The sequence below is a fragment of the Lithobates pipiens genome, unplaced genomic scaffold (genome assembly GCF_037356315.1).
Source record: "Lithobates pipiens isolate NorthernLeopardFrog02 unplaced genomic scaffold, aLitPip1_a1.2 Scaffold_13, whole genome shotgun sequence".
Taxonomy (NCBI): Eukaryota; Metazoa; Chordata; class Amphibia; order Anura; family Ranidae; genus Lithobates; species Lithobates pipiens.
In genome coordinates, this window is record NW_027507718.1 from 359,609,114 (window position 1) to 359,621,622 (window position 12,509).

General features: G+C 42.1%; 1 protein-coding gene across 1 annotated transcript in view; it reads left to right on the forward strand.

Moving 5' to 3' along the window:
• The first annotated feature begins 3,541 nt into the window (after positions 1-3,541).
• Positions 3,542-12,509, forward strand: part of CPE (carboxypeptidase E) — a 95,792-nt gene continuing 86,824 nt past the window's right edge. Inside the window, exon 1 of the mRNA XM_077477164.1 lies at positions 3,542-4,037. Coding sequence (XP_077333290.1) covers positions 3,764-4,037 — 274 coding nt within the window. The 5' untranslated portion in view covers positions 3,542-3,763. The remainder of the gene's footprint in view (positions 4,038-12,509) is intronic.

Sequence of the window (12,509 nt, forward strand, 5' to 3'; positions counted from 1 at the left end):
TAGGATGGTGATATAGAATGGTGATATAGAATGGTGATATAGGATGCAGAATGGTGGTATAGGGTGGTGATATAGAATGGTGATATAGAATGGTGATATAGGATGGTGATATAGGATGGTGATATAGAATGGTGATATAGGATGGTGATATAGGATGGTGATATAGAATGGTGATATAGGATGGTGATATAGAATGGTGATATAGGATGGTGATATAGGATGGTGATATAGAATGGTGATATAGGATGCAGAATGGTGGTATAGGGTGGAGATATAGAATGGTGATATAGGATGGTGATATAGGATGGTGATATAGAATGGTGATATAGGATGGTGATATAGAATGGTGATATAGGATGGTGATATAGGATGCAGAATGGTGGTATAGGGTGGAGATATAGAATGGTGATATAGGATGGTGATATAGGATGGTGATATAGAATGGTGATATAGAATGGTGATATAGGATGGTGATATAGAATGGTGATATAGGATGGTGATATAGGATGCAGAATGGTGGTATAGGGTGGTGATATAGAATGGTGATATAGAATGGTGATATAGGATGGTGATATAGAATGGTGATATAGGATGGTGATATAGGATGGTGATATAGAATGGTGATATAGGATGCAGAATGGTGGTATAGGGTGGTGATATAGAATGGTGATATAGAATGGTGATATAGGATGGTGATATGGAATGGTGATATAGGATGGTGATATAGAATGGTGATATAGGATGGTGATATAGGATGGTGATATAGAATGGTGATATAGGATGGTGATATAGAATGGTGATATAGAATGGTGATATAGGATGGTGATATAGGATGGTGATATAGGATGGTGATATAGGATGGTGATATAGGATGGTGATATAGGATGGTGATATAGGATGGTGATATAGAATGGTGATATAGGATGCAGAATGGTGGTATAGGGTGGTGATATAGAATGGTGATATAGGATGGTGATATAGGATGGTGATATAGGATGGTGATATAGAATGGTGATATAGGATGGTGATATAGAATGGTGATATAGGATGCAGAATGGTGGTATAGGGTGGAGATATAGAATGGTGATATAGGATGGTGATATAGGATGCAGAATGGTGGTATAGGGTGGTGATATAGAATGGTGATATAGAATGGTGATATAGGATGGTGATATAGAATGGTGATATAGGATGGTGATATAGGATGGTGATATAGAATGGTGATATAGGATGCAGAATGGTGGTATAGGGTGGTGATATAGAATGGTGATATAGAATGGTGATATAGGATGGTGATATGGAATGGTGATATAGGATGGTGATATAGAATGGTGATATAGGATGGTGATATAGGATGGTGATATAGAATGGTGATATAGGATGGTGATATAGAATGGTGATATAGGATGGTGATATAGGATGGTGATATAGAATGGTGATATAGAATGGTGATATAGGATGCAGAATGGTGGTATAGGGTGGTGATATAGAATGGTGATATAGAATGGTGATATAGGATGGTGATATAGGATGGTGATATAGAATGGTGATATAGGATGGTGATATAGGATGGTGATATAGAATGGTGATATAGGATGGTGATATAGAATGGTGATATAGGATGGTGATATAGGATGGTGATATAGAATGGTGATATAGGATGCAGAATGGTGGTATAGGGTGGAGATATAGAATGGTGATATAGGATGGTGATATAGGATGGTGATATAGAATGGTGATATAGGATGGTGATATAGAATGGTGATATAGGATGGTGATATAGGATGCAGAATGGTGGTATAGGGTGGAGATATAGAATGGTGATATAGGATGGTGATATAGGAGGGTGATATAGAATGGTGATATAGAATGGTGATATAGGATGGTGATATAGAATGGTGATATAGGATGGTGATATAGGATGCAGAATGGTGGTATAGGGTGGTGATATAGAATGGTGATATAGAATGGTGATATAGGATGGTGATATAGAATGGTGATATAGGATGGTGATATAGGATGGTGATATAGAATGGTGATATAGGATGCAGAATGGTGGTATAGGGTGGTGATATAGAATGGTGATATAGAATGGTGATATAGGATGGTGATATGGAATGGTGATATAGGATGGTGATATAGAATGGTGATATAGGATGGTGATATAGGATGGTGATATAGAATGGTGATATAGGATGGTGATATAGAATGGTGATATAGAATGGTGATATAGGATGGTGATATAGGATGGTGATATAGGATGGTGATATAGGATGGTGATATAGGATGGTGATATAGGATGGTGATATAGGATGGTGATATAGAATGGTGATATAGGATGCAGAATGGTGGTATAGGGTGGTGATATAGAATGGTGATATAGGATGGTGATATAGGATGGTGATATAGGATGGTGATATAGAATGGTGATATAGGATGGTGATATAGAATGGTGATATAGGATGCAGAATGGTGGTATAGGGTGGAGATATAGAATGGTGATATAGGATGGTGATATAGGATGGTGATATAGAATGGTGATATAGGATGCAGAATGGTGGTATAGGGTGGTGATATAGAATGGTGATATAGAATGGTGATATAGGATGGTGATATAGGATGGTGATATAGAATGGTGATATAGGATGGTGATATAGGATGGTGATATAGAATGGTGATATAGGATGGTGATATAGGATGGTGATATAGAATGGTGATATAGGATGCAGAATGGTGGTATAGGGTGGTGATATAGAATGGTGATATAGAATGGTGATATAGGATGGTGATATAGGATGGTGATATAGAATGGTGATATAGGATGGTGATATAGGATGGTGATATAGGATGGTGATATAGAATGGTGATATAGGATGGTGATATAGGATGGTGATATAGGATGGTGATATAGAATGGTGATATAGGATGGTGATATAGGATGGTGATATAGAATGGTGATATAGGATGGTGATATAGGATGGTGATATAGGATGGTGATATAGAATGGTGATATAGGATGCAGAATGGTGGTATAGGGTGGTGATATAGGATGGTGATATAGGATGGTGATATAGAATGGTGATATAGGATGGTGATATAGGATGGTGATATAGAATGGTGATATAGGATGGTGATATAGGATGGTGATATAGGATGGTGATATAGAATGGTGATATAGGGTGGTGATATAGGATGGTGATATAGGATGGTGATATAGAATGGTGATATAGGATGGTGATATAGGATGGTGATATAGAATGGTGATATAGGATGGTGATATAGGATGGTGATATAGGATGGTGATATAGAATGGTGATATAGGATGCAGAATGGTGGTATAGGGTGGTGATATAGGATGGTGATATAGGATGGTGATATAGAATGGTGATGTTGGGCTGACAGCTGAGGTTGGATGGTGGGTGGGTTGGTTGTATCTGTCAGCTGATCTCCCTCTCTGACATATTTACCCCCCCTGTCTGTATGTGTATGATAAGAAGGTGGGAGGAGGAGGGTGGTCCTGGAGGAGGAGGGGAGTGTGGAGAAGAGATCATCAGCAGTCGGTGAGAAGAGAGATAAGGAAACAAAGGGAAGAGAAGGGCAGATCGGTGGAGAAGGCAGAGAGGAGGGATCTGGGCGTCTGGTGACATCACATGTCGGTGTGGGATTAGAGGTCAGGTGACCGCACATCACACCTCTGGGATCCGCACACTAGAAGAAGCTCCGTGCTCTGTGTCCATCTGTCACCCATCTATTCTATAGGAAGATGCTGCACGGCTCTGTATGGCTGGCCTCCTCCGGGCTCCTTCTATTACTGAGCGGAATGTGCTCGTCCTCGGAGGGGAGGAGGCGCAGGCTGAGCCGGGAGCCGGGGGGAATCTCCTTCGAGTATCACCGTTACCCGGAGCTCCGAGAGGCGCTGGTGGCCGTGTGGCTGCAATGTCCTTCCATCAGCCGGATCTACACCATAGGACGGAGCTTCGAGGGCCGGGAGATGCTGGTCATAGAGATGTCCGACAAGCCGGGAGAGCATGAGCCTGGTGAGTGGGGGGATCGTACCATCATATCCACTCACACATTGGGGCCATATATATATATATCTATATATACTATTGGTATATGTGTGTGTGCTTGTTTATGTGTATCCAGACTCTGCAGAGGTGAATGGATGTAAAATACTATATACTGTATGCTATATACTGTATACCATATACTTTATACTATATACTGTATACCATATACTATATACCACCAATACCATCCAACACCTGAGATCATTGCTTGCTATTGACAGTTCCCCCTCCCCCACTGCTGCATCCCCCTTCTGTACACACTCCCATAGAACACAAGGTACTTCTCTATGGTTCCATTAATAATTTAGCTAAGTACATTTTGTATACATTTCATATAATTTCAAAAAAAAAAAAAACTAAAACAAACATTTATTATATTGCAGCTTACCAATTTTTAAATGTGATGGCTGCATTTGTTTATTTAAATTTTTTTTTGTCTTTTTTTATTTTTTTTATTTTCACCTGCTGAGCTGCTCAGTGAGTCTGTTGTTTTTCAGCACAACAAGCTGTCCTGCAAATGTAGCAGATAGAGGGTTTGCACAAACCATTGAAGGCTTTATATAAACTACAGCTCCTATGTTCAGACCTCTGTGGGCTGCGTTTCGCGCAGGCGCGGCAGCCCATGCATTTGAATTCATTCTTTCATTTGAAAGGGCTGCCGTGGAGTTTGGCTTCAATTTGTTAGTGTATCTAAAACTGCTAGTAACACTGCTCTTCTCCTAGATTAAGGGGGTTGTAAAGGCAGAAGTTTTTATTTTTTTTATCATAATGTATTCTATGCATTGAGATAAAAAGCTTTCTGTGTGAAGCAGCCCCCCCAATACTTACCTGAGCCCCATCTCTGTCCAGCGATGTCCACAAATGCCTCAGTTTTCCGGGATTCTTTCTACCGATGCTATGTCTCAGGCAATCAGAAAAGAGAGAGGGCGAGACCAAATAGAAGTTCTGTGTCTGAATGGACACACAGAGCTGCAGCTTGGCTCAGGTGCCCCCATAGCAAGCTGCTTGCTGTGGGGGCACTCAGCAGGAGGGAGGGGCCAGGAGCTCCAGCCAGGGACCCGAGAAGAGGAGGATCTGGGCTGCTCTGTGCAAAACCACTGCAACAGAGCAGGTAAAACCCCTTTCACACTGAGGTGTTTTTCAGGCGTTTTAGTGCTAGAAATAGCGCATGAAAACTGCCTCCCATTCATTTCATTGTGTCTTTTCGCACTGGGGCTGTGCGCTTGCGGGACGTTAGGAAAAGTCCTTCAAGCAGCATCTTTGGGGAGGTTTTGGGAGTGCTGTATACAGCGTTTCCAAAACGCCCTGCCCATTGAAATTAATGGCCAGTGCTTCCAAAGTGCCTGACAAGTGCTTTAAGCACCGCAACACGGGCATTTTTACCCCTTTTTTGGGATTAAAAGCTCCCCGTTAGCAGCCGAAAAGTGTCGCTAAAACAGAGGTGCCCCCTGTGCTCCTTCTTCCAGAGTCGGGGCACTGTAATACAGGAGGTGTGTTATTGGCCAGATCACCAGGTGAAAACCAAGTGAAATAACAAAAAAAAGAAAACGGATGCAGCCACCACATTGGTAATCTGCAATATATCGCATTTTTGGTTTGGGATTTAATATCGCTTTAAGGGCTGGTTCAAACTGTTGCGATGTGGGAAACCTGCGAATCCACTGCGGGTTTCCGCATCGCATGTTTCCCCGCAGCAGTTCACCCTGCCTCAGGTAAAAGTTAATGACACCCCCAAATCAGTTTGCATACCGTAGTGCAATCTGCAAACTCGGACAAGAATTGGAACACTGCGATCAGATTCTGGCACGGACAAAAAAAGGGGTTCTGTGCGAGTTTGATGCAAATTCAGCCATACGATCTTTATGGCTGAAATCACATTGCACAGAGATTGCATGTGATTTCACTGCAGTGAGGTGCCAATCACATCCGATCTCTGACATCGCACCAGTGTGAACCGGCCCTAGGGCCGGGTTCACACCGCTGCGATGCGGGAACGCCGCGAATCCGCGGCGTTTTCCCGCATCGCACACCTCCCGCCGGCAGTTCACACTGCCCTATGCGGACGGCTGGGAGTGTCAATGATATGTTAATGACACCCCCAGATCCGTCCGCATATCGCAGTGCAATCTGCCGACTCGCACAGGAATCGGATCGCATGGTGTGAACCCCCATGCGATCCGATTCTGTTGCGGACCAAAAAAAGGGTCCCGTGCGAGTTTGCTGCGGGAGCGATGCGAATTCAGCCATACTATCTGTATGGCTGTACTCGCATCGCTACGGAGATCGGATGTGATTTGCGGTGCGAATCACATCCGGATCTCCCCCCGCAGCAGTGTGAACCCAGCCTTAAGGGGAACTTCACTCCATTCTTACATTTTTTTATTTTCTTTCTCCTCTTACCTTGTCCTCTGGGTCGTCTTTAAAAAGCATTCACTTGCACAGTAAATCCAGAATTCTGCTGTAATCGGTCACTGTACAGCCACACGTCATGTCCAGTGCCGCCATCTTCTTTCCTACGTCATCATGGGGTCGGTAGTGGCTTCTTCCTGCTGGTCCCTGATGATACACTGCGGTGATGGATAACTGCCCATGCATGTGCAGTATGGTGTTTATTGCCCAAAGCCTCCTGGTATTTGTGACATGGGTGTCCCAAGAGGGATGTCATTATCCCATTGGGCAAGAAAGGCATGAAGCTCCAGTTGTTTTAGTAAAAAAAAAAAAAAAAAAAAAAAAAAAAAAAAAAATATATATATATATATATATATATATATATATATATATATATATATATATATATATATAATATATTATTAATAATAATAATAATAAAAAATAAATATATATATATATATATATATATATATATATATATATATATATATAATATAATATAATATAATATATATATATATATATATATATATATATGTTTTTTTTTTTAAACAAAAGAAAACTATTTGCAAATGCGGTAAAGAAGGAGCAGCATTATATAAAGTAGTAGGTTAGGGTCTCATGCACATGGGCATACAAAGGTGTGTAAAGGTATACAGCATATACAGTGGTGTGAAAAAGTGTTTGCCCCCTTCCTCATTTCCTGTTCCTTTGCATGTTTGTCACACTTAAGTGTTTCGGAACATCAAACCAATTTAAACAATAGTCAAGGACAACACAAGTAAACACAAAATGCAATTTGTAAATGAAGGTGTTTATTATTAAAGGTGAAAAAAAAATCCAAACCATCATGGCCCTGTGTGAAAAAGTGATTGCCCCCTAAACCTAATAACTGGTTGGGCCACCCTTAGCAGCAACAACTGCAACCAAGCGTTTGCGATAACGTGCAATGAGGCTTTTACAGCGTCCTGGAGGAATTTTGGCCCACTCATCTTTGCAGAATTGTCCTAATTCAGTTACATTAGAGGGTTTTCAAGCATGAACGGCCTTTTTAAGGTCATACCACAACATCTCAATAGGATTCAGGTCAGGACTTTGGCTAGGCCACTCCAAAGTCTTCATTTTGTTTTTCTTCAGCCATTCGGTGGTGGACTTGCTGGTGTGTTTAGGATCATTGTCCTGCTGCAGAACCCAAGTTCGTTTCAGCTTGAGTACATGAACAGATGGTCGGACATTCTCCTTCAGGATCTCTTGGTAGACAGCAGAATTCATAGTTCCTTTTATCACGGCAAGTCTTCCAGGTCCTGAAGCAGCAAAACAGCCCCAGACCATCACACTACCACCACCATATTTTACTGTTGGTATAATGTTCTTTTTATGAAATGCAGTGTTCCTTCTATGCCAGATATACTTGGACACACACCTTCCAAAGAGTTCCACTTTTGTCTCATCGGTCCACAGAATGTTGTCCCAAAAGTCTTGGGGATCATCAAGATGTGTTGTGGAGAAATTGAGACGAGCTTTGATGTTCTTTTTGCTCAGCAGTGGTTTTCTCCTTGGAACTCTGCCATGCAGGCCATTTTTGCCCAGTCTTTTCCTGATGGTGGAGGCATGAACGCTGACCTTAACTGAGGCAAGTGAGGCCTGCAGTTCCTTGGACGTTGTTGTGGGGTCTTTTGTGACCTCTTGGATGAGTCGTCTCTGCGCTCTTGGGGTAATTTTGGGCGGCCGGCCACTCCTGGGAAGGTTCACCACTGTTCCATGTCTTCGCCATTTGTGGATAATGGCTCTCACTGTGGTTCGCTGGATTCCCAAAGCTTTGGAAATGGCTTTATAACCCTTTCCAGACTGATAGATCTCAATTACTTTCTTTCTCAATTGTTCCTGAATTTCTTTGGGTCTCGGCATGATGTGTAGCTTTTAAGGATCTTCTGGTGGACCTTACTGTGTCAAGCAGCTCCTATTTAAGTGATGCCTTGATTGTGAACAGGTGTGGCAATAATCAGGCCTGGGTGTGGCTAGAGAAATTGAACTCAGGTGTGGACAACCACAGTTATAGTATGTTTTAACAAGGGGGGCAATCACTTTTTCACACAGGGCCATGATGGTTTGGATTTTTTTTCACCTTTAATAATAAACACCTTCATTTACAAATTGCATTTTGTGTTTACTTGTGTTGTCCTTGACTATTGTTTAAATTGGTTTGATGTTCCGAAACACTTAAGTGTGACAAACATGCAAAGGAACAGGAAATGAGGAAGGGGGCAAACACTTTTTCACACCACTGTAAACACCGTTCTATGTTGGCCTATGTGGTCGTTCACATCAAGCACTTAGATCAGTAATTTAAGAGCAGTGTTTAGAGGCATTAAAAATAATGCACCACAGCCGCATTCAGAGTGAGCAGAATTTATGGGCGTACGCATATACAGTAATGTTTTGACAACAGTTTTTTTTTTTTTTTTGATAGACTAAATATGAAAAGATGTGCTCTACCCAGATGAGTATGTGATGAGGCCTATTGAGCATTTGTGACGTGGCTCTGATAGACAGTGACAGTGCCCATGATTTATTACTTAATGATGTCCCATGTATGTGATGCCTGATGACAGAAGAAGTTATACAAAGATTTTTCAGACATGATAAATGGTGGTGTGAGATGACATGTACCAGGCTAGAGAATGTTTTATTTTTGTTATGTTATTGTTAGATACATAGTAAGACCCATTATGCTTTATCTCTGACACTCAGGTGAAATGGTATAAGGTGTCTTTATATCATAGAAAGAATTAGAAATGCTGTTTTAGCAAATTATCAAATTTGCTGTTATACTCACATTCAGAGCCAAAATTGGGGGGGGCGGAGGGGCACCTGCCCCTGGGTGCTGCATTAAAAGGGGCGCTGCTGACAGGAGCAGTGACAGCTCACTTCTCCTGTCAGCCCAGCGCTGGGAGCGAGGAGGAGTGAGCCGGAAGCGGTGAGGACTGTGTTCTCTCTCCCTCTCCTATTCCCCACCAGGGCAGTGCTTCTGTACCTGCAGAAAAAGGAATTACAAGCATACAACACAGGAGGAGAGAGCTGAGGATTCTCTCCTCTCAGCCAGGACCAGGAGAAAGGGGGAGAAACGTACTAGGAGCTCGTGGCTTCTACTGCCTTACTGACAGACAGGGGATTTGTATTGATGTTGCTCGTGAAGCTACCTGTTTTTGGGTCTTCTCACAACCTGTAGTCAGGGGCGGACTTTGGGCACTGCCTGGCGGAGGGTGAGGGGAGCCCAGGATAGGAGCGGAGGAGAAGGCAGGGCAAGCAGGGGACTGCCGGTAACAGTGAGGGGAGCAGAGGAGGTGGCATCACCCTACCTGCCAGGATTGGCTCTCCTGTGAGCTGTACATGCAGCTGCTGATGGAGCCGGTGGGAAGGTGAAAGGAGTCTAATATAAGATGTCATAACAAAACCCTGACTCCTTCACCATTGATATTATAATACACTGGAGAACAAAAGCGTCACCGCGGCAATTAGCAGCGGTGGTGCAAACAAGAAGAAAATGGGACTTTAAATGAAGCTCAGGATGACAAAAATGAGTAAAATGGTGGAAAATAAAGATTTAATGATGCATAAAAACAAGTTTACATACAATTCATTCCATGTACACAGAAATGCACCCATAACATGGTGCCAATTTGTAACCTGGCAATAATTGATAATAGCATGTTTACAACCATTGATATTCGAGATAAAACAAGAGGGGCCACCATACTCATAGTTGGATACATATGTTGAGATAATAACATCTGCACTGTCAGTAGGCTTAAGAACCCAAATATGTTAGAAGAAGTATAAACACATATCATGGTGGTTGTGTAACTCGTACACCAGTAGCTCGGCGCATTTCACAGCTTTAAACCGCTCTTCAGGAGCAGAAATCCTGCTGATAGCATCCAGGCACCCCTCTCTATTTCTCTCACCCCCCTCTCCCTCCACCACCCCCCCCAACCATCTCTCCCCTTCTTCTTTTTCTTCGTTCTTCTTCTTTCCCCCATTTGTTGCATCTAACAACCGATCGTTACTCTTTAGGACCCACACCTGATTTTTAGAGGCTTAATAACACTACTAAAATCAATAAAGTGTAAGGCCCCTTTAAGGTAGGACAGACTCCATCCTGATCAACAGGGGATCAGCTCACAGAGTGGGCAGATGACACATCCTTGTCTATTCAATTTCTGTAAAGGCGCCATGGACAGAGCCTGCTGTGCTCTAGGGGCAGCCAGGTGTAAATGGACTTTGCTGTCTGTTTACACCCACTTACCCTCCAATCCACCTAAACAAAAGAAGATGGATCCCTTTTTGTTTGTGTGGACCAAATCAGACCCAGAAGTAGACAGGTGGCAGGGGGACCTGATCGGCCCTGCTGTGTGAAAGGGGCCTAACAGTAATTTGCTAAACTTATGCAACAACTGGATCAATTTAATGTAAGCTATATGAGTAGTACATAGAGTTAGTCTTCAGTCGCACACAATTAGAATATTGTTTGGTCATGCAACATTAATCAAGGCTATATTCTACTTGTGCACAACAAAGAACCATTGGTTCCATTTGTTTAGCAATTGACCTTTATCCCTAGCATTTAATCACTAACAATTTTAACAGCATGATTGTTATAATGAAAATTGCCTGTATAACTCTATGCTTAAAGTGGATCAACAGTTAAATTTTTTTTGCCATAATGCATTCCCTGCATCAAGTCCTTTCTTGATCCTGGTTTCCACTAGAACCTGCTGCTGTCAGTCAAATCTTGTAAGAAAGGAATGGGGGTGTGGCCAAATTGTGTCTATGGATGCACACAGCCTGGCTCAGGAAAGTGCCCACACCTGTGCCCCCATAGCACACTGCTTGGTAAGAGGGCACATGCACACAGGATGTAGGGTAACTTTGGGACCGACCAACCGACCTGGGTGGATTGTTTGCCCACCCCAAAAAATATACCACCAGTCACCACTGAGAACATGAAAATGATAGAGAATGTGATGTGTAAAATACACACAGTATGTGAACACACTCATAGAACAAAAATTTACATTCAGGGTAACACACTTTAATGTTCCTCCTGCTGTCCTCTCCTTCACTGACTTTAGAGCATCTACAACAATGTGGATAGAAATTTTCATGGGGAATTCACAGTTCTAGGCTTCTTGGGCCTGAAATGATAACGATACTATTAACCAAATACTGTCCCATCACACTATGTCTTTGGGGAATGCTGGCTACCTCTGGCCTAGGGGACAATTTGTTTTGTTTTTTGTAAACATTGAGCATAAGCATACAATCAAATAAGATGGACGTTGTTTGTCGTGCTTTGAAAAGTGTTAAAGATCGTTTAAAAAAAGAGAGTGGCAACGTCCAAAGAAGAACATCATAACGATATATTCATCGTTACACAGCAGATTATTTTCCTAGATCAGTAAACAAAGTAGTATATAGTGTCTCCCTCTCCGGATACCCCATATGGGAGCAAACTGTGTCCTTGAGGGAGACCTACCCGCCAACTCCTCGCTTTGGTAGGTTGTGCTAAAAGGTATAAAACATTGACAAAGAAATTAACATATTTAAATTCCTTACTTAATTTGGTGATACTCCATGAGTTTTCTTATTGAGTGAGACCTGTGGTATGTCTAGGTCATATCATTAAAGACATATTATCCAGTTTTTATATCATCTGTCGCTAGATGTTTAGGGGTTATGGTAGTTTAGCTATTAAGCCAGTTCAACCACGGTTGCCAGAGAAATATCGTCTTGGTGTGTGTGCCTCTACTGAAGGCCAGCGATATTTCATAGGAGGAGAGTGTGTTCACTAGCTCTAATGCATCTTTGATATTGGGTGCCTTGTTTGATTTCCACATTTTTGTTTGGTTTGATTTTGCTGCTAGGAGAACATTCTGAATGGGAGTGGTATACTTCCTATCGAGAGGTTTAATAGGGCTAGTGCTGGGGTCTGCGGGGTGTTGGTTTTTGTGATATCTCCCAATATTCTGAAGATATGTGCCCAAAAGG